General features: G+C 39.7%; 3 protein-coding genes across 5 annotated transcripts; 1 reads left to right on the top strand and 2 right to left on the bottom strand.

Moving 5' to 3' along the window:
* Positions 1-2,420: 2,420 nt before the first annotated feature.
* LOC138982057 (cytochrome c) lies at positions 2,421-5,184 on the bottom strand. The gene is made up of 3 exons (XM_070355277.1): positions 5,034-5,184; positions 3,460-3,658; positions 2,421-2,898 (listed from the first exon to the last, which is right to left on the bottom strand). The coding sequence occupies exons 2-3, from the start codon at positions 3,641-3,643 to the stop codon at positions 2,750-2,752; spliced, it is 333 nt and encodes a 110-aa protein (XP_070211378.1). The 5' UTR covers positions 3,644-3,658; positions 5,034-5,184; the 3' UTR covers positions 2,421-2,749.
* A 3,969-nt stretch (positions 5,185-9,153) lies between these two features.
* On the bottom strand, positions 9,154-20,373 carry LOC138982058 (cytoplasmic 60S subunit biogenesis factor ZNF622-like). 3 transcript variants are annotated; one of them, XM_070355278.1, is made up of 8 exons: positions 20,304-20,373; positions 19,021-19,230; positions 18,400-18,625; positions 13,639-13,818; positions 12,562-12,724; positions 11,890-11,993; positions 11,237-11,368; positions 9,154-10,294 (listed from the first exon to the last, which is right to left on the bottom strand). In XM_070355278.1, the coding sequence occupies exons 2-8, from the start codon at positions 19,198-19,200 to the stop codon at positions 10,167-10,169; spliced, it is 1,113 nt and encodes a 370-aa protein (XP_070211379.1). In that variant the 5' UTR covers positions 19,201-19,230; positions 20,304-20,373; the 3' UTR covers positions 9,154-10,166. The 3 variants fall into 3 exon arrangements, with proteins under 3 accessions (XP_070211379.1, XP_070211380.1, XP_070211382.1); XM_070355279.1 differs by having other exon boundaries at positions 20,213-20,349; XM_070355281.1 differs by having other exon boundaries at positions 20,222-20,339.
* Positions 20,374-20,917: 544 nt separating this feature from the next.
* LOC138982059 (large ribosomal subunit protein eL43-like) lies at positions 20,918-25,198 on the top strand. Its single transcript, XM_070355282.1, has 4 exons — positions 20,918-21,033; positions 21,452-21,580; positions 23,487-23,569; positions 25,102-25,198. The coding sequence occupies exons 1-4, from the start codon at positions 21,031-21,033 to the stop codon at positions 25,163-25,165; spliced, it is 279 nt and encodes a 92-aa protein (XP_070211383.1). The 5' UTR covers positions 20,918-21,030; the 3' UTR covers positions 25,166-25,198.
* Positions 25,199-25,410: the final 212 nt, after the last annotated feature.

Consider the following 25,410-nt stretch of genomic DNA (forward strand, 5'->3'; position numbering starts at 1 on the left):
GGACGCGGATATTATGCTTGTGTTGCTTACAGATCACTCAATGTAGATCTGAACACAACCATATCTGACGCATTCACGCAAACACATCAGTGGATATGCTTCTACACAGTACAAATAGCATTCATTTCACTTTTAAACACACAGGCCTATGATCAACTGGAGGAGTGGTCTATCCCACTCAGTCATTAGCAAGACAACCATACCTACAGAACTGAATACTTGCACGTGAAACATAACGTTTGTTAAAAGTCTTGGAAAGGTTGTGACAGTGGAATTTCAGTCGGCTTCGAGGTGTTTCTCGCCATGAATTTTAGAAAGTGAAACCCATTACACTTGTACTACTTTATCAGGAAAGTACTACATGTCTACCTGGTCAACTACCTGACAGAAAGGCTTACAGTTCAGTTGCAAATCCACATGTTCACTGACCACAGATTCTGATCAGCATTACACCAAGATTCAGAGTGAAGGTCATTGTAGTTCTGTTAATTGCCATGCCTTTCCAAGATAAATGGTTCAAGCTATGGATGAGTGGGTGACTGTGTGCTTGTGCATATTTTGAGAGAACTTGATATGATCAGATAAAAGAGAGACCGACACACGCACACACTTCATGTTCTTAGCCGACATATGCAGAGCTGGGAACACATACGATTTCGCCGTATTTCGTATGCACGATTGTCAAGAACGACCAGTTGATAAAAAAATTTACAAGAAAAAACGACTACTTTTCAGCACAAGCGCACCCCGAAGCCAGTCCAGTAATTTGACACACGAGTAGTTTTTGTCAGTAAACATAAAGAAGTGTTTGTTTAAAATGTATCCGTAAACTTAATTGACAGTTCGACGGACGCACGTGAAGCATGGATGCTCAAATGCTGTGGGGAGTACGCTCATTTTTCTAAACCTACATCAAGTTTGTTTGAGAAATATGTGCAAAACAGGGGTTCCCAGGTCTGCATATCATATGTGACCCACTCCAACAAAGCGTCATTTTTGACAATTGGACTTTTTGGTATCCCTTGAAAGTGAAGATAACCAGCTTTCAGATTGTCTTTACTACAAGTGTATTGTTTAGCATTGATGAGATAGCGATTTAAAGTTTGCTTAAACACAAGCGGACATTTTGAGAAAAGCAGGTGTGACGGTAACAGATGTAAATTTGCAAAAAATCCCTAGAAACAGTTTTTTTTTTTTTAACTTCTAAAGCTGAAAGTGACTGATAATGGTTAGATGTAAACTTTCAATATGGAATCACAAAAAAATGAAAATGAAGTTTGTTTTAAGTACAAAAAGTGAAAGTAACAATAAAAGGGTGCTTATTTAACGTCTGCAGTGCAATAAAACCTCAGTTTTATTATATTTAGTCAAGTTTTGACCATATGTTTTAATGTAGAGGGGGAATCGAGATGAGGGTCGTGGTGTATGTGTGTGTAGAGCGATTCAGAGAAAACTACTGGACCGATCTTCATGAAACTTTACATGCGAGATTCTATTTTTAGAGTTTTTTCTATTTCACCACTATTTATATTTCTTCTTTTTTTCCCCCCACCAAGGGCCAGACCCCCGCCTTTGTAAGCTGAACTCACTTTTTCCAATGCTAGGCCCTGATGTTTACTTTCAAAATGTGATCACAATTAACGAAAATAGATTAATTAGTAGTACAATTAAATTTTATGAAATCGATCCAAAAATGATTTCATCTTATTCTTTATTATTTCCCGATTCCAAAAACATACAGATATGATATATTGAATTCAAAACAAGCTCAGAAAATTAACAATACAGAAAAGCGCGCTTTCCTGCTTAGCGCAATACACTACCGTGCTATTCTTGCTTGTCTATTTCACTGCGTTTTGCACGTGGGAGGTGAGCTATTTCCTTCTCGTGACGATTGATGAAGCTGTATTGTCTTGGTGGAAAAATGCAGTGCGTTCAGTTTCATTCCGTGAGTTCGACAGCTTGACTAAATTTAGTAATTTCGCCTTACGCGACTTGTTATATTTGCAAAGCGAATCTGAAATTGATATTTACAGAATAGATAACACAGTTGGTAGATAGCAGAAATGCAATAATCTCAAAATCCTAAATTTTGGCCATGGCTCAGGTTTATTTCTGTTATCTGTTCGGCCTCCGCGACTTTATTCTTTCCTAGGAGCGTGTCACATATATGCTACTGTAGTGTGTATGGGCGCCGCATTCCAGCTGACGTGCTTGGCGCCAAGCACTGCTGGCGCCACCTGCAAAGGGCGGTCACTCTGGGGTATAACTAGTTTCACTTTCGTTTTCTTTCGGTAGTTAAGGGGCTATATGCAAAATAACATTGTGTTGGTAAGTATAATTAAATAAGAAAATTAATATAAATTTTCATGACCTGTATCAGCTGGCATTTTAATGAAACAAAAAGACGTAAAACATAATAGGATATGCAACCGAGATGTTTATTATAAAAACTGCTGCAACCCCACAGATTTGTTCAGCCATAAAACAATTCTGTCACCGACACTCTGCCTCATAAATTAATGCTGTACTTTCACAACGTTCTTCATGCTTGATCGAACACCCTCCGACTACCGGCAGTTGAGAAGAGCGCAGGCAAGTTCCGCACGTCACAAAATTCACAGGACTGATGAGTGATTTGGTCTCTCCTTCACTATGACAATTTACACCAGGCTGCTGGATTACACCAACACCCATCCTTTAAAAATGTCTACGAACAGTTCACATGCTAGACTAAAGATGAGGAGGGTTATGCCTTGGTAGCTTCCTCCAGGTAAGCTATAAGGTCACCACGCTCGTTCTTCTTCTTGAGGCCAGCGAAGACCATCTTGGTGCCGGGAATGTACTTCTTGGGGTTCTCCAGGTACTCAAACAGCGTGTCCTTGCCCCAGGTAATACCTGCAAAAGAATGATGATAACCATGATGCAGCTGATAAAATTAAACCACGATGCAACTGACAAGTTAAATGAGAAAATTATTAACTTACGATTTTCACTTCCGGAATCATTGCAGGCAGTATACCACAAAGAATTAACAGAAACATTCACACTGTACAAACGACTCGCACACACAGTGACAATGTCAAGGAAGTGAGAATCTGTTGAAAAGGCAATTAACTAATTGGAGACAAGCCTTGACTGACTTCAAAGTCTGTCAGTGTCAGCAACCAGGCTAGGTAGAAAAAAGATAACCATGTCCCTGTCTTCTTTCCTTCAGAGTTAATGCATCCAGTATTAGTCTGGGGATTTGGCTTCACAACAGATGTGTCCCCTATTTCATGTACTTTTGAATCTAATGCAGTAATAAGCATCATAGATGGGCACTGGAGAAGACATGTCCATGCTGATCAAGGTTTTGTCTTGTGCTAAACCGGGACACTACTTCTTTCGAGAAAAACTCCTACAAATCATTTCCAAAAAACACACAAGAAATCGTAACCAGTGGCCAAATCCCTGTACCTTTGCTCTTGTTGGCGTCAGTGTAGGAGAAGCCTGGCTGTTGACCGGTCTTGCGACCGAAGAGGCCGTTGAGGTTGGGCCCCACCTTGTGCTTTCCCCCGGCCTCAACAGTGTGGCACTGAGCACACCTCTGGACGAAGAGCTTCTTGCCCTTTTCTGGGTTACCGTCTGGGACATCTGCCATGGCTAGTGTCTTTGTCTGCAACACAACGTCCCAATGAGATGGAGAGAAGTCGACAGCGTGACACAATTACATTTTAATCAATGTCCGTCTGTCAGTGTCAACTGTCATTGACCAGTACCTGAATGATCTGAAGCTCAAGTTCTGGTTTTGCCTAACTTTGAGTTTGATAAATATGATGAAAGCAGTAAGGAAACAATGGTAATAAAGATCCTAAGAAACAATCCAGAAGCAGAATGCACATAATAAATTTACCAGTGTTGGGCTGGCTTGTACTCCAGGTCATCGGAGGGCATACAAATCCACCCGTCAAAGTCAGATAACATAAAAGTATTAAAACAACCCAATAATCCATCATAATCCTTTACATCAAGTTAACCTTTGGACTGGCTCTGGAAAGGGCACCTGAAATTCTGTAAGATTAATTCACAAGATCTGCAGTGCAATGCGGTCACAATTTCAGTACAACCTACAATATAACTTATAAGTAACAGAAATCAACACAATTCATGATACCTGCTAGATTCAGGATTGTTTAAATTTGGCAATCTAGCTGTTTATAATGATCAAGTCTATCTACCACCAAACTGACTAATAATCATAGTTCATACTCACAGTGTAATTTTTGTAAAGTCTGTGTTTAGAGGTCTAGCGTGGTTGGTCCACGTTTACTTTTCTTCATCAAATAGGAAGCTTTCTTTTTTCTTGAATACATGTGTAACTTAGAACATTACTGGAGGAAGCATTTTTGGCTTCTACCAGTTGTTCTAGTTCTTCTACCCTAGAAGTAGAAAGTTCAGCAATCATTTTAAATACCGCAGCATCCTCCCTTACATAATCATTACGCAACAATACAGAGTCCTACCGAGAAAACCAGCCCAATATACACTCATTCAGACACTGTAAGATCGATCGTACTAGAATCAATGAGTAATGAACATACTAGGTATTGATTATTTGATATCCTGGTAGTGAAGTCGGGCTACGTGCCAGTTCAGTGAATGAATGCCCTTGCCACAAACTGACCTTCATTGACTTCCAGCCAAAAATGACATCGATCTACCAATAACTGACTTATTTGTCTGATAAAAGTGACCGTCAATCATCAATATAGGACCAGAACATACAAACCGATCGTTAAAAAGAAGGGAACCAGGTCTTTGACCTCAGCCTCATTGAATAAGGCAACACGTACAAGGGCATCCACTGTTCACTTGCTTCAGAATGGACTTGCACACAGGCAACAAACAAGTCAATCGTGGCTTGCGGCTTAGTTTAATATTGAACTAAGATTCAATCGTAACTCCCGTTGACTTTTGAGACATACTTTCACACAAGTATTAAACCTACAAACGCATTTACTGAAACCCCCAGAAAGAAAATCGTCACTTACTGTTCACCGCAACGTGCAACTACGAACTCGCCGGCCGGAAGGGAAAGGATTGTCCTATGAAGGGGAGGACGACCGATGACGTCAAATCCGAGTTAGACTATTCCATTACAAAAGGAGGGGGAAAGGGTTTCCGACTACAATAAAATCACGAAGAAACTTTGACAAAGACGCAATTTTACACAAACAATTTCAAGGAATTATTATTAACTTACCTAGCAACCAAGAAATAAAACTTCAGAGAATCAAAAGGACATTTAATGCTCCATAATTTTAAAAGACATGCCTGCAGTTGGTACAGTCCAGTCTGTCCGTAAATTTACGGAAACGCACGAGTGATTTTTACATAAGCAAAATATACATAACTTGTTCGTACCTATTTTACGTAGTTAGTGTTCGTTTTACAAAAGATCAAGAAACTCTAAAGCTGTTTATATTGATGGCTTACCGAAATCTGTCTCTTATTTCGTCACTCGGCGGTTTGTCCTTCAGGGTTCCCCTTTCCGGGTGCCCCGATAGCGCATTGGTAGACAGAAAAACCCTACTTTCATTGCCACTGGGAAAGAGGGTGTACGGTACCATAGACCTATATTAAAGCTGTGGTCTATTTATGACTTTCTGGGGCTACGAGGTTGAAAAATTGGGACAAAATCATGTACAGAATTCTGTACAGCAAACACTACCCGAAACCCCACCTAAACGGCGTGTATGACCTTGAGAGCTTCAGTCAACGCATGAATTTTGCAGTGGTAACATCCGGTTTGCTCTCGCAGAGCTGAGCATATTTGTCAAGAAGGATCGAGCAGAAAAAATAAACGACTTGGCAGGGATTCGAACTCAAGGCCTCGGGGCCTCGAAATGTCGGGTCCGATGTTTGAACCGCTAGGCCACTTCACCAGTGTTGTCAAAGATAAAAAGTTGATAATTTTATATCATTCTACGCTTCAATTACCATTCATGCGTTGCAAAAACGTAAAAATTGACATTAATATTTGCCTTTATTTGCAAACATGTTTTACGGAATCGCAGTACATGTTTACACCGTCATGCTACACGACATTCGCGCCATGCAAATAGCTGCGATATCTCTATTTACAACATGCAAGAAAATGACAAGAACAGTAATTGAATCTCTCCAAAGCTCTGTGCAGTTGAAACCAGACATCTAAGAAATGGTTATACATGTATTCACTTCTGAACAACGGGCGGATAGAGATATAAATCATGCTGCTTCAAGAATAACATAACATGAATTCATATCAATGTTTTGCCTGCCTTTTCTCAATTGGCGCAGTAGCCTAGTGGTTAGGACATGAGACACGAAGTCTCGAGGTCGAGAGTTCGAACTCCTCGCCGGGACGTTTATTTTTTCCCCTTGATCTCTCTTGAAGATAAAATATGATCAGTCTTGAGAGAGCAAACCGGATGTTATCCCTGCAAAATTCAAGCGTTGACTGAAGCTCTCAAGGTCATACACGCCGTATAGGTGGGGTTTCGGGTAGCGTTTGCTGTACAGAATTCTGTACATGATTGTGTCCCTATTTTTCAACCTCGTAGCCCCGGAAAGTCATAAACAGACCACAGCTTTAAATATAGGTCCCTGACGGTACGATGTCAAATGAACATATAACTTATTTGCGACTTGTTTTTCCTTCCTTTTCTTTAATTGTTGTTTTCTTTTCTGCTTCAATTAATTGCATAGTATTACTGGCCCACCAAAGCAATAAAATGAAATGATTATTCAATGCCAACATTAAATTTACATAATTTGCTAATACAATACAAATAATTGACACAAAACAATAAGTAAACAACAGTGAAAATACATATATCAAAGAACACTGACACACACGTTTGAAAAGAATAACTACAAGAAAAAACATAAAGAGAATAAAAATGAATAACAGAATTCTTTTCTAGTCTGCTGTGTGCAAGTGTTGACGTTCTCTTACGATTGCATTTTTACTGTTATTTACTTGTATCATCTCACCTGCATTCACGTGTTTGACATCTAAATGATATGAACTACACTTGCTTTCCTTTGTTCATGAGAATGAGGAAAATTGTTATCCTGAGCGAATGGTGACAAGGTATGTTTTCCTACAACAAAACAAAAATGCAGCAGAAAAACTGTTTTCCCCCACAGAATAACTCATTTTTGTGTGCAGCATTTTGTTATTTTGTTATTCTACAGAATACTGTTGTTTGGAAGCGACAATTCAAAGAGAAGTTCAGTATTGTGAATGTTTTGTTTTTGTCTATTATTTAGCCTTCCATAAACTTAAACTTTTTTGCTTTTGATTCTTGGTTTTGGAACATTAGCTGTCTATTTGTTTCAGATTAAAGATTCAGTGGAAAAAATATTTATACCTGTTCCACACTAAAAGAACCGCAGAATTATTCATTAATTCCAATTTTTCTTATTCCATAGAAAAACTGAAAATGCTGTGGAAAAACTCAGTTATTCCATGGACAAGTCATTTTTGTGCAGCATTTTAAAACCAAATTTGACAGCATCCGCCAAGATTAGACTTCTACTGTGTGTTTTTTTCATCAATTTTGGAAGTATATATGTATCTGCCTTATCGAACAAACCATGGGGTAAATCACCCTAAATCCTTCCGGGCTTTCACACAGGATCAGAGCATTCTTCCACTAGCACACATACCTTGATCTACAGCCTGGTAGGAAAGTGGGATTTGCTGCTGTAGTTGTTGCTGAATATAGTTATGTAAACAACACTCAATGCCAATCTCAAACATTCTTTGAAGTAAAACATGGGCACTCTGCACATGAAACAGCCATACCTTTGTTTTTAGGTTTGTGTCCGAATTGAAGGATAGTGTTATCCTATGGATGCAAAGCTAGGACAGGTATGTGGTGGTGTGCATTCTACACATAACAAGCGATTTAAAATGCCTTCAATCAGTCTACTAGTAACTGTGTTTAAAGTGACAAAGGTAGTCCACTAAAACGTGTTGCCTTTTAACAAAACATTGGTAAGCACGATAGTAATATGTAGCCACCTTTACCATGAGGAACAGACCTTGTACCCTGTGGAACACTTGTCTGCTCAAATTTGAGCTCAGCTGAATTTTATGCTTTTTACATTTTAGTCAAGTTTTGACTAAATGTTTTAACATAGAGGGGGAATCGAGACGAGGGTCGTGGTGTATGTGTGTCTGTGTGTATAGAGCGATTCAGACTAAACTACTGCACCGATCTTTATGAAATTTGACATGAGAGTTCCTGAGAATGATATCCCCGGACGTTTTTTTCATTTTTTCGATAAATACCTTTGATGACGTCATATCCGGCTTTTTGTAAAAGTTGAGGCGGCACTGTCACTCCCTCATTTTTCAATCAAATTGATTGAAATTTTGGCCAAGCAATCTTCGACAAAGGCCGGACTTTGGTATTGCATTTCAGCTTGGTGGCGTTAAAAACTAATGAATGAGTTTGGTCATTAAAAATCGGAAACTTGTAATTAACATTATTTTTTTTATTAAACGATCCAAAAACAATTTCATCTAATTTTTCGTCATTTTCTGATTCCAAAAACATATACGTATGTTATATTTGGATTACAAACAAGCTCTAAAAATTAAAAATATGAAAATTATGATTACAATTAATTTTCCCAAATCGATAAAAACAATTTCATCTTATTCCTTGTCAGTCCCTGATTCCAAAAACATATAGATATGATATGTTTGGATTAAAAACAAACTCAGTAAGCTAAAAAGAATAGACATACAGAAAAGCGTGTTATCCTGCTCAGCGCGACCACTACCGCACTATTCTGCATGGCTTGTCGATTTCACTGCCTTTGCCACGAGCGGTGGACTGACGAAACTACGAGTATGTGGTCTTGGTGAAAAAAGCAGTGCGTTCAGTTTCATTCTGTGAGTTCGACAGCTTGACTAAATGTTGTTATTTCGCCTTACGCAACTTGTTCTTTCTTAAATGGTACCCTTAAAACGTTCTTTGAAGTCCTGTTGACCATTTTCAGATGAGAAAGAAAGAAAGTAAGAGAGAGGAATAAAGAGAAAGAAATAAGAAAAAAATGTGTCAATGTAAAGAGTAAATGTGTTCAAAATAAGAGCTAAATGTAAACAAGTCATGTATTCAGATGGTATTTATTTGCAGCATTCAAATACATGCTCAGGAAAAAACTTTCACCATAGACATAGCACAGTGACAGGGGAAACAACCACAGCATGTTCTTGCATTCATAATTATCAAAAACAAAATGAAACTAATTTGCCGATCAAGCTGACCAAACATCTCAGTCATGTAATCAATCTCCATTTTCTATACCCTAACAACTGTGTTGATCACCCCCCCCCCCCCCCCAACACTCACATATACAGAGGCACATCTAAATTTAGCTGGGTTCCTGGTTTATACATGCAAACACACACACAAATAACATTCATCGCAGTCTTTACACATCACAGCTGGTTACTCATATGAAGTTTCAACCCATTACCCAAAATCATGTCAATTATTCAATTCTACTGGCAAGAATGATTTGTTGCTGTTGAGAGTGTACTTGTCCATTTCATGTTTAATTGCATTGCCCAAAATGTACTATACAGGTACTTTCTTACACTGTAAAAGACATTTGCTTACAATGCATCAAATTGTCAACAACAACTTCTGTCATCAAACTCTGCACTGAAGAATTCAGATTATGTAGCATGTTTTAATACGTACAAGGTAATCTACACGCTCTATGGGAACAATGTAAAACATACTGTAGTTTTATTTAAGATGATAATAAATCAATGAAAGTGGTCAATCTGAGCACGGCTGTTGCGTGGTGCAAAACCAAAAAACAGTTGAAAGCTTTCAATATGACTGTTCTAATCAGTCTACCTAACTGTAAAAAAGATGTTCATGCTCATATACCGTCACAATCTACTGACACAGACAAAAGATGTCAAAACATTTAGTCAATCTGTTGACCTGAAACTTAACAATCAAAATTGGAAATCAGTCATCAGTGAGACTTTATAAGCTAAGGAATATGGCTAGCCAAACCCCAAAATGGCTAGCCGAACCTGATGACCGAGATTGGTCGCGTTCAACAGTTCATGGTAGTGGGAGAGGTACATGTCTGTGGCCGGTAGTTTAGATAGGATTCTGATCGCGGTAGTGGAACTGCATCTTGTTGGCTCGAGTTTCAACCTTCATTCGGAACTTGTTCTTCATCCTCTGCAGATAGTGGACATCCTTTGCACGTTGCTTGACCGCTGCATCTGCAAAACCACAAGCATAAAACCCTGAGATTTTTCTTTCACATGAACAAAATGATTAAAACACTCCTGGTTATCTCACTCAAACAGATCCAAGCAAAATAATGATTCCAATCACAGACCTGTGCACACTCAAAACACTCATCAGTAGTAAACAAACCAAATTTCAGTAGTTTTTAAAATGTTTCAGTAGTAAGCTGTAACGACAGTTCAAGACATAATTCTGCACACAAAGCACACAAACTGAAACACTATTACGCAGTAGAATGGGAATTACTATTTATTAACAAGCCAAGGTGAAACATCAACACTGTTGTAACATTTGTTCTGAAAATGTCTTTGGTCTCGTCATTCTGACATTCAATCATCACTGGACTGTTTGCCAGCAGCTTTTTTGACAGCAGCAGCCTGGCGTTTCCTCGCCTGCACAGTGGAGTACTCTTTTTTTCTTTTCCATGTTTCACTTCAATCACAAGTTGCCACGCAGATGCTGGACGAACTAAGTCTAAGAACAAAGACTCAATGCTGAAAACACGCGCGCTTAGGGTAAATCTGAAAACGTCTTTTCAGCGCAACGGCCAACTAATTGGACAAAACATCTTAAAACTGAAAAAACACAATATTTTTGTTTGTTGAGTAAAACATCGGAATTTCTGAATTTTAATTAAAAATCCGTAGCACCATATTCTGCATATAAAAATCAGAGAAATTACGGAGAAACCGTAGATGTGCACAGGTCTGCTATCAGATTTTCTGGTATAATTTAACAAAAGTAGTGTGTACTTGAGAAAAATGCTTACTCAAAGTAGAAAAAAAAATGTCAATAACAATTCCACCTATGGTACCACATTTTGAAAGTACAGTACAGTACCACATCAAAAACTAATTTACAAAACAAAAATAATGTAAATTGAACAGAAAGAATGCTAGAAGTTAAAATCCCACCTGTGGTTCCACTCCAGCCCAGGGCTCTGTATCCAGCCAACACCTTGCTGAGTGCTGTCCTCTTGGCCACCTGGCGTCGGCCGTGGTTCTGCTTGTAGTAGCTAGCCAGGCTCCGGTGGCCGATGCTCCACCCTGAACACACCAAGTCTCACTCATTAGCAAACATTTTGCATCTGAGAAACAAAGGGAAATGAGCACTCTACATGCATATGATGTACAATAAAGTGAAAGTTATGCAGAACCCATCTCCTGGCACCCAAAAGAATAAGCATTGAACACCTTTCTCATTCTTAAAAAAAAAAAAATGTGCAGCTACTCAATGCCAAATACTGCTGTTAAATTGTGAATCCAAAACTAAAAGATGCATTCTTCATGTTTTGTTGACGAATGAAACAAGGGAGGGTATAGTTCCATACCAAGCGAACGGTGCATTATGGATTTGTGGGCTAAGGATAAGACCACTGGGAGATGGCAAATGTATGACCAAATACTGGTTGCAAGCAATCTCCTCATTTATTTTAAAAAAAAAATTAAAAAACAAAAAAAGCAGCATAAAAAGTTTCATTAACTGTGCGTGTGTGTTTGTGAATGTGCCTGGGTGTTTCTGTGCTAGCATTTATGAAAAGTTTTGTGTATACACCATTAACTGTTACCTGAAGGCAGCACGAGTTCGAATCCACTGGAGACCAGCATCTCTGGGTCAATGGATTCAGCCTCCTCTCCTCCCTCTGGCTGGTCTGCGTCGGGGTAACTGCTCCTGTTGGCATCACACAATACAGCGTTTAGTTAGAGCCTGTCTCTTTGGAACAATCCATTGGGTAAAAATTACAAGAATGCAAACATGGAATATATTTTTCACTTGTAAATAGAATAGAGAATTTATCAACAAAGTTTTCTCTTTTTTTTTTATTGTATTCATTTTCCATTTTCATTACTTAATTTGACTGGCTGCCTAATCAAACATAATGTCGTCTGAGGTCAAGCTTGGTGTGCTTGAGAGTGATGCTTGAACTGGTCACTTGCTTCACTTTCATGGCAACAAGAACATTACATTGAAGCTTTTGCAAATGACGCCGCCAACCCCCCCCCCAACTTGCGTTGTCGTTCTCTACTAAGTGCCTTTCATGGTGACACAAGAATAACATGAGCAAAATTACATTACAGTGGAAACCCCCCTTTTTATACCTAAAACAATTGGAGAAAATTAGGTCTTAGAAATGAGGGCGTCTTAAAATGGAGGCGAAAAGCAAGGTCATAAAAAGGAGGAAGTCTCAATCTTCTTTGTTTTAAAGGGTGTTCCACTGTATCCAGTGGTGCAGACATACCTGTAATCATAGAAGTCGGCATACTCATGCCTGTTGGTCTCATCATGCTTCATCTTGCAGTGACCCTTGTCAACCATGTGTCGCTGGACGTCACGCACGCTGCGGAACAGCTTGCTGCGCTGGTTGCACCACAGGCACATGTGACCCTGGCTGATCATCTCACCTGCACACACACAGGCGTAGAAAATGCTTCACTTACTACACACTCTTACCACTTAGTTAGGACCTGCATTACAAGTGTAACCACTGTTTGGTACATGGCCAAAGCCAACAATACTATACGTTATTTGTATATTTGACCAAAATATGACATGTTACACAGATCGAGACAGTCAGTGTTCCTCTGAGACCACGTCAGCTATTCGCCTAAATATGAGTTTTTGTCGGACTCTGATGTCACATGGCTCAAAGAAGAAAAATCATTATGTCAGCATAATTTATTTTTACTATGTTCAAGTTCAACCAAATGTTAGAGCCTTAGGATAAGAATAAGATTTCATATAGTCCTGTGAGGTAACCCTCATGGAAATTCGGGCTGCTTTCTCACTGGGGAAAGTGAGCTGCCATAAAGTACGGTGCTACCCATTTTATTTCTGTTTCCTGCATGCATGTTGAATGTTTCCAAGCCCTGACACTTTTGCTGTGAACTTTACCGTGCGCATATGTGCACACGGGGGTGTTCGGACACCAAAGTGAGTCTGCACAATGTTGACTCTGGGAAAAAATTCCTCTTTGAACATGGGGATCAAACCCACGCCGATAGCGACAACTGGTTTTGAAGCCGGCGACGCTACCGACTGAGCTGTTGACCTGCCCCTTGGCCTTGCAACACCTCTTGGAGCCTTGGCCTCACAACACCAGTATGCCTAAGACACAGCAACTTCAAGTTAACGGGGTGGCACCATGTAAATTTCATTTCATTTACTTGATTATTTCCATTGCTGGGAAATTTGGGTCGGTTCCTCCCAGTGGAAGCCTAGCAGCAACAAGAGTCACAGTACCCAGGTGTGTACCACATGGATACTGTCACAGAGTCTGCACATAAAGTTGACCCGTGTCCGTTTACTGCTTACTTACCCAGGTAAACCACCAGCCCCTCTAGGTCACACACAAACTCAGCGTCGGGAAGGAAGAAGCCGTGCTTGGTGGTCATGTGAGTGAAGTTGGTTTCCAGGGACGACGAGATGTGTGAGCAGAACAGGCATTCCTCCAGACCCAGCTCATTTCCATCCCAGGATTCCACATCAGAACCCTCCTCTGTATGAGCAACAACAAAGTAATGATCAGATTCAGGGTAACAGGATTTTTTTAAATCTCTAGAAAGTATATCATTATCAATATATGTATGAAGAAGATGTACTGGCTATATGGAGTTCTAATGATTTAAATAAGAATAAGAATAAGAATAAGAATACTTTATTATCTCATAGAAAAATTCAGGCGTGGTACATACCAATAATACAAACAGGACATTGTACAGGACATATAGCACTATATAACAGGGCAGGTTATAAACACACCTCCCACATACCTTTCTGGTCATTCCTTGCATTGTGCTTACGCATTCAGTCATGAACACATCCATGTCTCACTTACACATCGCACACATGGACATTCTTATACGCTCAACTTACCCATTCACACATGGACATTCGACCACGCTCCACTTACACATGCGGACGAGTCATTCTACTGCACTAACTGGTCCTGTCTCTTTCAAACTACAGTGGAACCTGCCCTTGCGACCACCTCTTCAAAGAGACCACCGACCCATAAGGACCACCCTTAAAGATTCCAAATAAGTTTTTCTTTTGATATAACTAGCAGTCAGGCCCTGCTTCGCCCGGGTGTTAGCAAAGCCATCAAAGAAAAACTCCAAATCAAACGTTTGGTGGGAAATGAGAATGACACGGAATGCTGGTATGCTAAGAGTTATCTCATTTCCGTGGATAACAAAGCAAGAGTTACCTCCCTTGCACTGTATAGGCTGTATTCAACAATGGGGAGGGTCATAATCTGAGGCAGGAAACAATGAATCGAGAAACTAAAACCCAGGTGCACATCTGCGGCTCGTAGGCAGTGTGCATGCACAATATCTCGTCCTTGCCTTTTGCCGTCTCTGAGGCATGGCGACAACAGACACACACACACTTACATCCATTTTTATATAGTAGATAGATAGATTCACCTTTCCATATAGACAAACTTTGTAGAATTACCAATTTTGGCCATTCCCTTGGGTGGTCATTATAGACAGATTTTACTGTCAAAATAAGTATTTTGGAATAAATATTCACAGATGGAACCCTGAAACTGAAAATGCAGAGACATACGTTACGTGGCAACTATCATTATCAAGGCAAAAGATACAAAACTTTACGTTTCTTGTGACCAGTCCTTGTTCTTGTGCATTACATTACGTACAATACCATTGAAGCACTACATGTAACATGGAAAGTTTAACAGATAGAAAACAAGTCGCGTAAGGCGAAAATACAACATTTAGTCAAGTAGCTGTCGAACTCACAGAATGAAACTGAACGCAACGCAACGCAGCAAGACTGTATACTCGTAGCATCGTCACTCCACCGCCCGTGGCAAAGGCAGTGCCCGTGGAATTGACAAGAAGAGCGGGGTATTCGTTGCGCTGAGAAGGATAGCACGCTTTTCTGTACCTCTCTTCGTTTTAACTTTCTGAGCGTGTTTTTAATCCAAACATATCATATCTATATGTTTTTGGAATCAGGAACCGACAAGGAATAAGATGAAAGTGTTTTTAAATTGATTTCGAAAAAAAAAAATTTATAATAATTTTTATATATTTAATTTTCAGAGCTTGTTTTTAATCCGAATATAACATATTTATATGTTTTTGGAATCAGCAAATGATGGAGAATAAGATAAACGTAAATTTGGATCGTTTTATAAATTTTTTTTTTTTTTTTACAATTTTCAGATTTTTAATGACCAAAGTCATTAATTAATTTTTAAGCCACCAAGCTGAAATGCAATACCGAAGTCCGGGCTTCGTCGAAGATTACTTGACCAAAATTTCAACCAATTTGGTTGAAAAATGAGGGCGTGACAGTGCCGCCTCAACTTTCACGAAAAGCCGGATATGACGTCATCAAAGACATTTATCAAAAAAATGAAAACAAGAAGGGCAAAGCCCATACGACTCACATGCTTGACCTTGACCTTTACATGACCTTGACCTTCAGGGTCAAGGTCAAATAACTAAACCTAGCAATGACATCATACACTAAGAACTGCTTTACACATTTTTCCTACCAAAATACATGTGACCTTGACCCAAGGTCAAGGTCATCCAAGGTCATGCAACACAAAGCTGTTAATTCAAGACATAGGAAGTACAATGGTGCTTATTGGCTCTTTCTACCATGAGATATGGTCACTTTTAGTGGTTCACTACCTTATTTTGGTCACATTTCATAAGGGTCAAAGTGACCTTGACCTTGATCATATGTGACCAAATGTGTCTCATGATGAAAGCATAACATGTGCCCCACATAATTTTTAAGTTTGAAACAGTTATCTTCCATAGTTCAGGGTCAAGGTCACTTCAAAATATGTATACAATCCAACTTTGAAGAGCTCCTGTGACCTTGACGCAAGGTAAACCAAACTGGTATCAAAAGATGGGGCTTACTTTGCCCTATATATCATATATAGGTGAGGTATTGAATCTCAAAAACTTCAGAGAAAATGGGAAAAATAGCTGTTTTTTAGACAACATTTATGGCCCCTGCGACCTTGACCTTGAAGCAAGGTCAAGATGCTATGTATGTTTTTTGGGGCCTTGTCATCATACACCATCTTGCCAAATTTGGTACTGATAGACTGAATAGTGTCCAAGAAATATCCAACGTTAAAGTTTTCCGGACGGACGGACGGACGGACGTCCGGACGGACGACTCGGGTGAGTACATAGACTCACTTTTGCTTCGCATGTGAGTCAAAAACGTTCGGGGATTTCATACCCAGGAACTCTCATGTCAAATTTCATAAAGATCGGTCCAGTAGTTTAGTCTGAATCGCTCTACACACACACACACACGCACATACACCACGACCCTCGTCTCGATTCCCCCTCGATGTTAAAATATTTAGTCATAACTTGACTAAATGTAAAAAGCATGATAAAACTATTTGTTTATCCCACATTATGTAGAATAAACCATCTCTTCACACGTGTGTACATGTAAATCAGGTCGGGTCAAACGCATGTCTTGCAGGGACCTATTTCTACACCGCTCACAGGGATGTCGTTAGGCGTCGGACATCGGACATAGACCGATTAAAAGGCTCAAATGTCCGATTCACATAGCCACATGGCGGTCAGATGTCCTATCGTTTTGAACTGAGCGCTGTCATTGTCCGATAAGAACTCCATTCCTTTGGACAGCGCGATATTTTCCCTTCAGGATACACACATTTTAAAAACGCGACCGAGCACTCTTGCGTACAGGTGCACTGAAGTTGTGCAGTGCGGATCTTGCTTTTTCGGGAATTCCGAACCGTTTGTGACATGAGCCGTTTGGGAACACCCTTCTGCAGCACACTAAAGTTAGGAGTACGGGAGACAACTCCAACTGATTACAAGTCTTACGTCTGCTTTTGGTTTTAGTTCGAGACATTTTGAAGAAGCGCATTGAATTATGACACTGAAATAAAACTTAGGACTCCCAAAGATCGACAAAAGCTGAACACCTTTGTCTTTCAACGGCATCCTGTGCTACGTTTGGGTCAAAAACAGGTGAAAACACGCCGAGCTTCATTCTTGAAAATGACAGTGCCAATGACAGTGTCGCTGCTGAAACTGACACAACTACAAAAAGAGAAGTGTTGTCATTTGTACAGGACATGGTGTCGGCACAGCAGGAAATTCGCAGAAACGGTCTTTTAACAATTCATGGCCGACCCTGTTTGGTTGGTAAGACCTTGACATCAAAGAGACCATAATGCTTTGTCGAATCTGTGTTGAAACGGACTTATTTTTTTTCTCACTATTTCATTTTCTAGTCAAATCTTGCAATTTGTGAGACAATCAAAAAAAGAAAACTGAATGTTTTTGTTGCTTTTTAGTTGTTTGTTTCCTTTTGTGTGTGTCCTATTTGAAACTAAATGAATAAAACAATGTATAAAAAAATGTTCGGTGAAAATACTACATGTTATGTGTGTGTGTGTGTGCGCGTGCACATGATTTTGGAGCCAACCCATGGACAGTGTTTTTCACAAAATTACGATTTCCTATTGACATTTCTGAAAGCGGTCAAATGTCCTATTGATGCTGAAGAGCTCAGGACATTTGTCCTATAGGTGTGAATTTGTAACAACATCCCTGCGCTCATGATGACAAATAGTCACTGAAACAAACTTCGTCCTTCTTCTCGTTCGCTCCTAGACAAACTTAATCCTCAAAACGCTTTTGTATTTGCTGTTTCCATTGGAAGAATTTTGAGAACATATAACGTGACGCTATGATTCCTATTGTGGTGGCTTTTTGCTTTTGACAGATTTCATGAGGCTTTGGGAGAGATTTAGGTTGAAGAAGACACGTCTTCAATTTGGAAACTTTGACTACGGTAAGTTTGAGGCAGAGGGCATGCAAGTACAGAATGTAGGATAAACAGAATACTACTTGGCTTGCTGTGTGATAACAGGTTTACACTCGTTGCTTTTTCAAATATTGAAAAGCTCACTTTTGCTTGCATTTCAATATTCAAACAAACTCGTGTAAACCTGGTATCACACAGCAAACCATGTAGTATTCTCATTCTCCCTTATCAAAACTTTACACTTGATGACATTTCTTACCTCCTTCAGACTCTACTTCCATTTGAGCTGGTTCACTCTCAGAAGTCTTGGTGCTGCCATTGGAACGAGTCACAATCTTGGATTGGTCAATGCCGAACTTTTTTGATACAGACTCCATTTCACGATGTTTCTTGGAGCGCATGTGACTTTCCAGAGCATTCTGGGAACGGAAGGGTTTGTTGCATAACCTGCAGAAACTGCCTTCCAATTCTTCCTGTGCAGAAGCCTGGAGAATAACACGAAGGGGCATTTTCTCAAATCTTGCATCCTTGATTACCTTTCAAAAGACACAACAGCTTTCCCCAGAATCAGAGGTGCTCTTGGTGACATAATGCACTTCAAAACGACACTTTATTTATACTGCAATATCATACCGCATTGGATATAAAAACTGTGTGTAAATGTGCCTTCAGTCGTGCACAAACTCACATTTAAAACAAAAAGTTTTTCCTTTCACTCTAACGCAGACAAACATGACTCATTGATTGAATGTTAATTTTTTTTAAACCGTTCAGAGTGAAAATTATATATGCAGGGCAATTATTCTGAAATGGAGGGTTTTTCTAACAAATAATTTTTTCTTCTTAATTTTTAATCAAGATGAAAGTTTTCTTGTGTTACCTTTTCATGTTTGCTGGCAACCTGGTTCTTGTAGATGTCAGCGGACAGAGGATCCATCTGGGCCACCTTACGCTTGAGGTTGTAGCGGTGCCAGTCGGACTTGTAATGTTCCCGTCCTTTGTCTATGTCGGCGAACGCCACTCGACATGTCAGGCAGGTGAGCCCCCGGAACTCCTCCATTTTGTTTGTTGGTTTGTGTTTTCTTTCTCTCTGGAACAGAAAATATGTTGGTTTCATGCCCTGTCTCTGACAACCGTTTGCATTCTCAAAATCCACATTCACGAACATCCTCCCATTTTCACTTTGTGCCATTATTTGAAGAGTCAAGAGAAGAATGGATTGAGGTCTAACGAATGACGTCTCACAACGTGCGTGGTCGTCCTTGGCGGTCAAGAAAGCCGCCACGATCATTGCGCAGACGACACTTCTAGACCGCCAATATTTTGTGTGCGCATCACGTGCTCCACATAAATCGGCCGGAAACGAAGCAATTGGGAAAACTGGATTGACTGATTCTGACAGCAGTTGGTACTGGTAGACTGGTGGTTCTTTCTTTATTTGGTGTTTAACGTCGTTTTCAACCACGAAGGTTATATCGCGACGGGGAAAGGGGGGAGAGGGGATAGAGCCACTTGTCATTTGGTTCTTGTTCACAAAAGCACTAATCAAAAATTTGCTCCAGGGGCTTGCAACATAGTACAATATATTACCTTACTGGGAGAATGCAAGTTTCCTGTACAAAGGACTTAACATTTCTTACTTACTGCTTGACTAAAATCTTCACAAAAATTGACTATATTCTATACAAGAAACACTTAACAAGGGTAAAAGGAGAAACAGAATCCGTTAGTCGCCTCTTACGACATGCTGGGGAGCATCGGGTAAATTCTTCCCCCTAACCCGCGGGGGGAAAACTGGTGGTTGGCCCTATCCTTTGTGGAAACAAAAAATCGTTGCATGTGCATTAATTTAAAAGTGGAACAAAATCTACAAAGTACAAGATTTACAAAAGCACAAACTTTTAAATAACAAATGTTACAAATGAGTGTTTTACGCTTAGCTTTTTGTGGGTAAGCCGAGTTTATCTAGGAATGACAATCACAATGTTGGCCTTCAACTTTACCAAGATGCAATTTGGTCCGACAGCAATCAATCATTAAAAATTTAATGGATCACTTTTAACAATACTCACGACACATACACGAGAAAGGAGAATCAGTGGCTGTCCACTTTCAATTACTTGACTGGTATTACTAGTGTGCCGTTTGTGAGGACCTACTTACCACAGTTACTCGTGGTTAACTTTCATAACGGAAGTGCAACAAGCAAAGCAATCCATCTTTTAGCACAAATACATGAAAACGTTACACATTAAAAAAAGAAAAAAAAAGAGGCCATCAAAGCATGTATTTCCGCCGGTTATCTCACATCAACAGATAATGGCAGATGGGGAATTGCTTTTGTTGCACATTATTGCCAATGTTAATTTTTGGAATATTTTACGGGAGAAAATGTTGTTCTGGAGTAGTATTACAATCCTTCTTTTTCTAACTAAAATGATATAGAAAAAAACCAGAGACATACTTTTTATGTCTTTGGAAAAAATGATATAACATGGAAGTTTCTTTTCCTTGTGGGTCACATTCTCTCCGTCAAGCTTTGTCCGTAACAATAGTTTTGTTGCTTTTAAACAGGGATGGTTACTTGCCATTAAGACACTGATCATTAAACTTCAGTTATTGGTGACCACTCTCGTAATATTAAGTGCCAGAATTTGGATTTTTTTCTTTTTGTACTGAGGTGTTGGGTTCTTTACTGCATTATTTTAAACGACGGAAAAAAATCTTTGTAAACTCATCATTGTATTGCCAAACCGTAGCCAGTTTGATCATTATTTTGCCTGAGTTGTATGTATTTGTGTAAATTTTGCAGAATAGACTTCTGTGCAAAATTTTACAGTGCGCATGTCAATATACTGCACTTTCCTTTTCCTCTCCGAAACAAACCAAAATGGTGAGATTGACAGCATGAATCCCCGAAAATCTGAGTGAATCGAGTGTTCTTTGCTGAGAGACACACAAAAATACCATACATTTTACAGATTAGCTATCGCTGGATGGTATCCCGCGGTCATTTTTCATGTAAAGGACAGTTATTGTCAGTAAACAAATCGTGTTTTGATGCCACTTGCCAGTCACGAACACATCGTTTCAAATCTTACTTTCATCTTTTGTTGAGTTCATCCTACATTGCTTCACACACAATAATCGGAGTGACAGCACTGATTTTAATCTTTTGTAGCATACACATCTGGTGTTTCTTGAAAGTTGAAGATTCTGTGTTTGATCGTGATTGTTTTTCAACTTGCTTGGTGAAGCCTAGATTTCATTTTTTGTTCAATGCGTTTAGTAATTTTACTGTTTTTGTGCAGTCCAAGCGCACCAAGAAGGTTGGAATCACGGGCAAGTACGGTACCCGTTATGGTGCCTCCCTCAGGAAGACCGTCAAGAAGATGGAAATCTCACAACATAGCAAATACACATGTGGCTTCTGTGGCAAGGTATGTACACATTACAATACAGTGTCGTTTTACTTTTTCGTACTGGCAATACTCACTCCGAATGCAAACGGGATTCTTTTCTGTATACACTCCGACAATGAAAATAACTTCTGGTCGCAAAGCTACTAATCAGTCGATGCCATTTTGTGAAGGAAAAGCAGGGCAGTTGATAATTAGAGTTCAAGGACAATAACAAAGCGAAACAAAAACAGATAGTGCAAGGCTCTTGGTCTTACTGTTCCAGACAGTTGACTCCACCTGCTGAACTTAAAACATCCCAAAGAACCCAGTTCATGAGTCGGAAGAAGAATAGACCCTATCGGTATTCCAAGCTCTCGTAATCTCTCGCAAGCTTCAGAGCATAGCAAAGCATGCGGTACAGCAATCTCGTGCGAGCTGCACAAGCGATGGTTCGAAGTTCTCGCGATGTTCAAAGCATAACAAAGAGCGTGTCTCGCGAGAGCTGCTCAGATACCGAAAAGGTCTATTCCAAGCTCTCGTAATCTCTCGCAAGCTTCAGAGCATAGCAAAGCATGCGGTACAGCAATCTCGTGCGAGCTGCACAAGCGATGGTTCGAAGTTCTCGCGATGTTCAAAGCATAACAAAGAGCGTGTCTCGCGAGAGCTGCTCAGATAACGAAAAGGTCTATTGCGTTGACACTTGAGTGTTATTCGATGCCATTTTGCGAAGTACATTTGGGACAAATACACACACTAAAAGTAAGCAAAAAACGACCACAAAACAGACTGATCCAGGCTGTATACTGAATCAGGTCCACCACAAGCATGTTGTCCCACAAAAGAATTATAATGCTAAACTGACATACGTAGTATATACTGACATACACATTTTGCGTCTCTTTTCGCGGAACAACAAACTTTCACTGAAGAGATTCTGGAGACTCTGCAGCTTCTTTTAAGGAATGCTGGGCAGTGTTCAGATTGTGAGGTTTTTTATCACGCTGATTAAATCCCAATTTTGTCACTCTTCTTTTAGTATGGGATGTCACTGGGGCTAAATCTGCAATATGCCATATTGTCGCTGTAATTCAATTTTTGAGGTTTTGGAACTAAAACAAAAGTAAGCTCCCTTATTATGTTGCCCGTGTGGTGATATAAGCTCGTAGCTCCAACTGCTTTCTAAAGTGAAGAAAATTTCTTGAGAAGAAAACTTGTATCTTCATTTCTTTGAAGTGAGCGGCAAAACACCTCGCTTTAAGTTTAACTTACAAGGTTTTCGAGCCACACTTGGACGGAAACTATGTCGTAATGTAAAAGATACGGGCTTCCTGCTGTTGTATTTATAGCATGCATAAAAGTTAAAACAAAACTCGTATATAATTATACCAATTCTGGATGACTCCATTGGATAAAAAGCTTCTATATATCATCTAAATATTTTCTCAGTTGTATGGAATATCATTAATAACTGACATTAACACAAATTAAGAATAATATTGCACTGTTTTAAAGAAAATATCAACCCATGAATTGAAGCGGTGATTTTTCAAAACAGTATTTTTCTTTTTCTCAAAACTGCAAAAAATTGAGATACGAGGTTTGTGAATTACAGCGACGATATGCTGATGTCTTTGTTCGACAGTAAAATAGTACACATCAATACCTACTATTCAGACTATTTCATGGGACAGAGTTTTCTTCCGTGCGAGATTATGTTGATTGTGTAATTAAACCTTCAGACGAGATAATGTTGATTGTCTAACGATGTCATTATAAATAACATGTCCTTATAAATAACGTCATAAGTACACATGAAGCGAAAAAAACCTTTACTTAAAAACAACCTTGCTGTGACACTGAGCAAAAGAAAATATGATCTTCCTCGCTGACCACTCTGTTTACAGTTGACATTGTGATGTAATGTGTTTTGTATTGTGTGTGTCAGGAGTCCATGAGGAGAACGGCTGTGGGCATCTGGGGCTGCACCAAGTGCAAGAAGGTGGTGGCTGGCGGCGCTTGGGTCTACAGGTAAGGCTGACCACGCTTGATGCTTCCCATGTCAGATTGCTTCCGCTTGTTCTGTCATCTCTGTTCTTTGTACTGAGTGATACTTTGACAATTTTCAGTTCTGAATAGCCAACTTGCACAATACCCCGCTTGGATAGCTCTCCGGTGCGAAAGATAAGGACGGTTCACTGCCCTGTGGGCACATATTTTGCTCTCAAGAGTTATTGTTCCTTCTATAAACTACAATCACTGATCTGAACAATGGCCACCGAACAGCAGAATTTTCATGCGATTGCAAGTACCAAAGTTACAAAAATACCTCAAAGAAAGAAAAATACAATATTCAGAATACAAGAAACCGAAGCTGATAAAGTTATTGAACAGACAACGGAGTACCGGGATGGCACGTCATTTTGATGTCGAAGAGAATTCAGCCATTGCTTCACAAGCGCTGGTGTTCTCTGGCTTGTGTTAAAAAAAACCTCGATCGCCTTTCCTTTGTGTACGGGCCATGCTTGGGTACTTTGTACGAACTTTAGGATTATTCTTGCGGCTAACATTGCTGCAGCCCACTGCTGCACAGTGCAAATTCACCATTTTTAAGGCGAAGTGTCTGCGCTGAAACGCAACCTCTCACAGAGCTATCAAAACATGCCCGCAGTTTGAGGCAGATCTCGCAAGACCATGCAAGGTATTGCAGATTTATCGCGCGGCGCTGGCCGATAGGGCAAGTCGCCTATTGTCTGCATTACTGTGGGGACTGCTGTAGCTGGTCACAAAAATTACACTGAGCATGAAGGAAAACTTTTTTCATAATTTTAATGAAAGTGAAAGAAAACTTTTGTGGCAACTGCAGGGGACTTCTACTGTAACATATTTCACAATATGACGTTCGGCTATATCGTGGCGGTTTTTTTGGACCGTGAAAGTAAAACCCAGGACAGACTTTTTTTCCCTCCATCATACTTGACTCGTGAAAACTGCACATCAAACTTGCAACATGGATCAAACTTCACACATTGTGATCGGCTTGTCGCACATATATGTACCAAACAAGTGCAAGGATCGTCGATGGGTCAAGTTTTCTCGATCTCAAATCATTATGTGCAATGTTCAATTGTGTTGTTAACTTTCTGTCATAAAGTGTACATATTTTTTCTTGCAATAGACATGTCCCCTGTTTTGAGCGAACACTGTTTTTGTGGAGTTGATTTTTTCAAATTAAAAAAAAGTTTTTGGACCTTTTTTTGGTGCCCAACACTACCTCAATTACTGTTAAAATGCTCTTATATACAGAGTACTGTAGTCTGTGATGATAAGTGGAAGTCCCCTGTAGTATTATTAGTGAGATTTTGTCTTGGTGTGGGTGTGGAACTGATATCTTTTGTTAGTGTGCGTATGATAGCAATGTATTCCCTGATCTGGTAGGTGCTTTAGAGAAATCCTGACGTACTTACATGCAAACTTCAGTTTACAGCGAGATTCAAAGGCTTGATGTAAAATGTGATGTTTCCATGTGTGATGTAAAATGTGATGTTTCTGTGTGTTTTCAGCACCACCGCCGCAGCCCAGGTGAGGAGCCAGGTCAGGCGTCTGCGTGAAATGAAGGAGCAGTGAAGTGTCAATAAAATGTTGTGTATGCCGTTCAAATAGTCTTCACGCTCTGTGTGTGCAACTGGTATGGTTGGATGTGTGTGTGTGTGACAGGTGTTTGATTGGTATGGTTGTACATGACACAAAGTATACTATTGTGCTGGGTAAAGTTTGAATTTTGACTACATTAAATGTTATTTTCTGTATTACACATGGATGCACATAGTAAACATGCTAGGAATAGAAAAGGCTGTTTCTTGTTGGCGAAC

The sequence above is a fragment of the Littorina saxatilis genome, linkage group LG12, assembly GCF_037325665.1.
Source record: "Littorina saxatilis isolate snail1 linkage group LG12, US_GU_Lsax_2.0, whole genome shotgun sequence".
NCBI lineage: Eukaryota > Metazoa > Mollusca > Gastropoda > Littorinimorpha > Littorinidae > Littorina > Littorina saxatilis.

Excerpts from the sequence above, each read along its gene's own strand:
- LOC138982057 (XM_070355277.1), bottom strand. The coding sequence starts at position 3,643 with ATGGCAGATGTCCCAGACGGTAACCCAGAAAAGGGCAAGAAGCTCTTC. Across the intron at positions 2,899-3,459 it reads TGACGCCAACAAGAGCAAAG|GTATTACCTGGGGCAAGGAC; the intron begins GTACAGGGATTT and ends ATTCTTTTGCAG.
- LOC138982058 (XM_070355278.1), bottom strand. The coding sequence starts at position 19,200 with ATGGAGGAGTTCCGGGGGCTCACCTGCCTGACATGTCGAGTGGCGTTC. Across the intron at positions 12,725-13,638 it reads GGGGCTGGTGGTTTACCTGG|GTGAGATGATCAGCCAGGGT; the intron begins GTAAGTAAGCAG and ends GTGTGTGTGCAG. Across the intron at positions 11,994-12,561 it reads GCCGACTTCTATGATTACAG|GAGCAGTTACCCCGACGCAG; the intron begins GTATGTCTGCAC and ends TGATGCCAACAG.
- LOC138982059 (XM_070355282.1), top strand. Across the intron at positions 21,581-23,486 it reads CATGTGGCTTCTGTGGCAAG|GAGTCCATGAGGAGAACGGC; the intron begins GTATGTACACAT and ends TGTGTGTGTCAG. Across the intron at positions 23,570-25,101 it reads GGCGGCGCTTGGGTCTACAG|CACCACCGCCGCAGCCCAGG; the intron begins GTAAGGCTGACC and ends GTGTGTTTTCAG.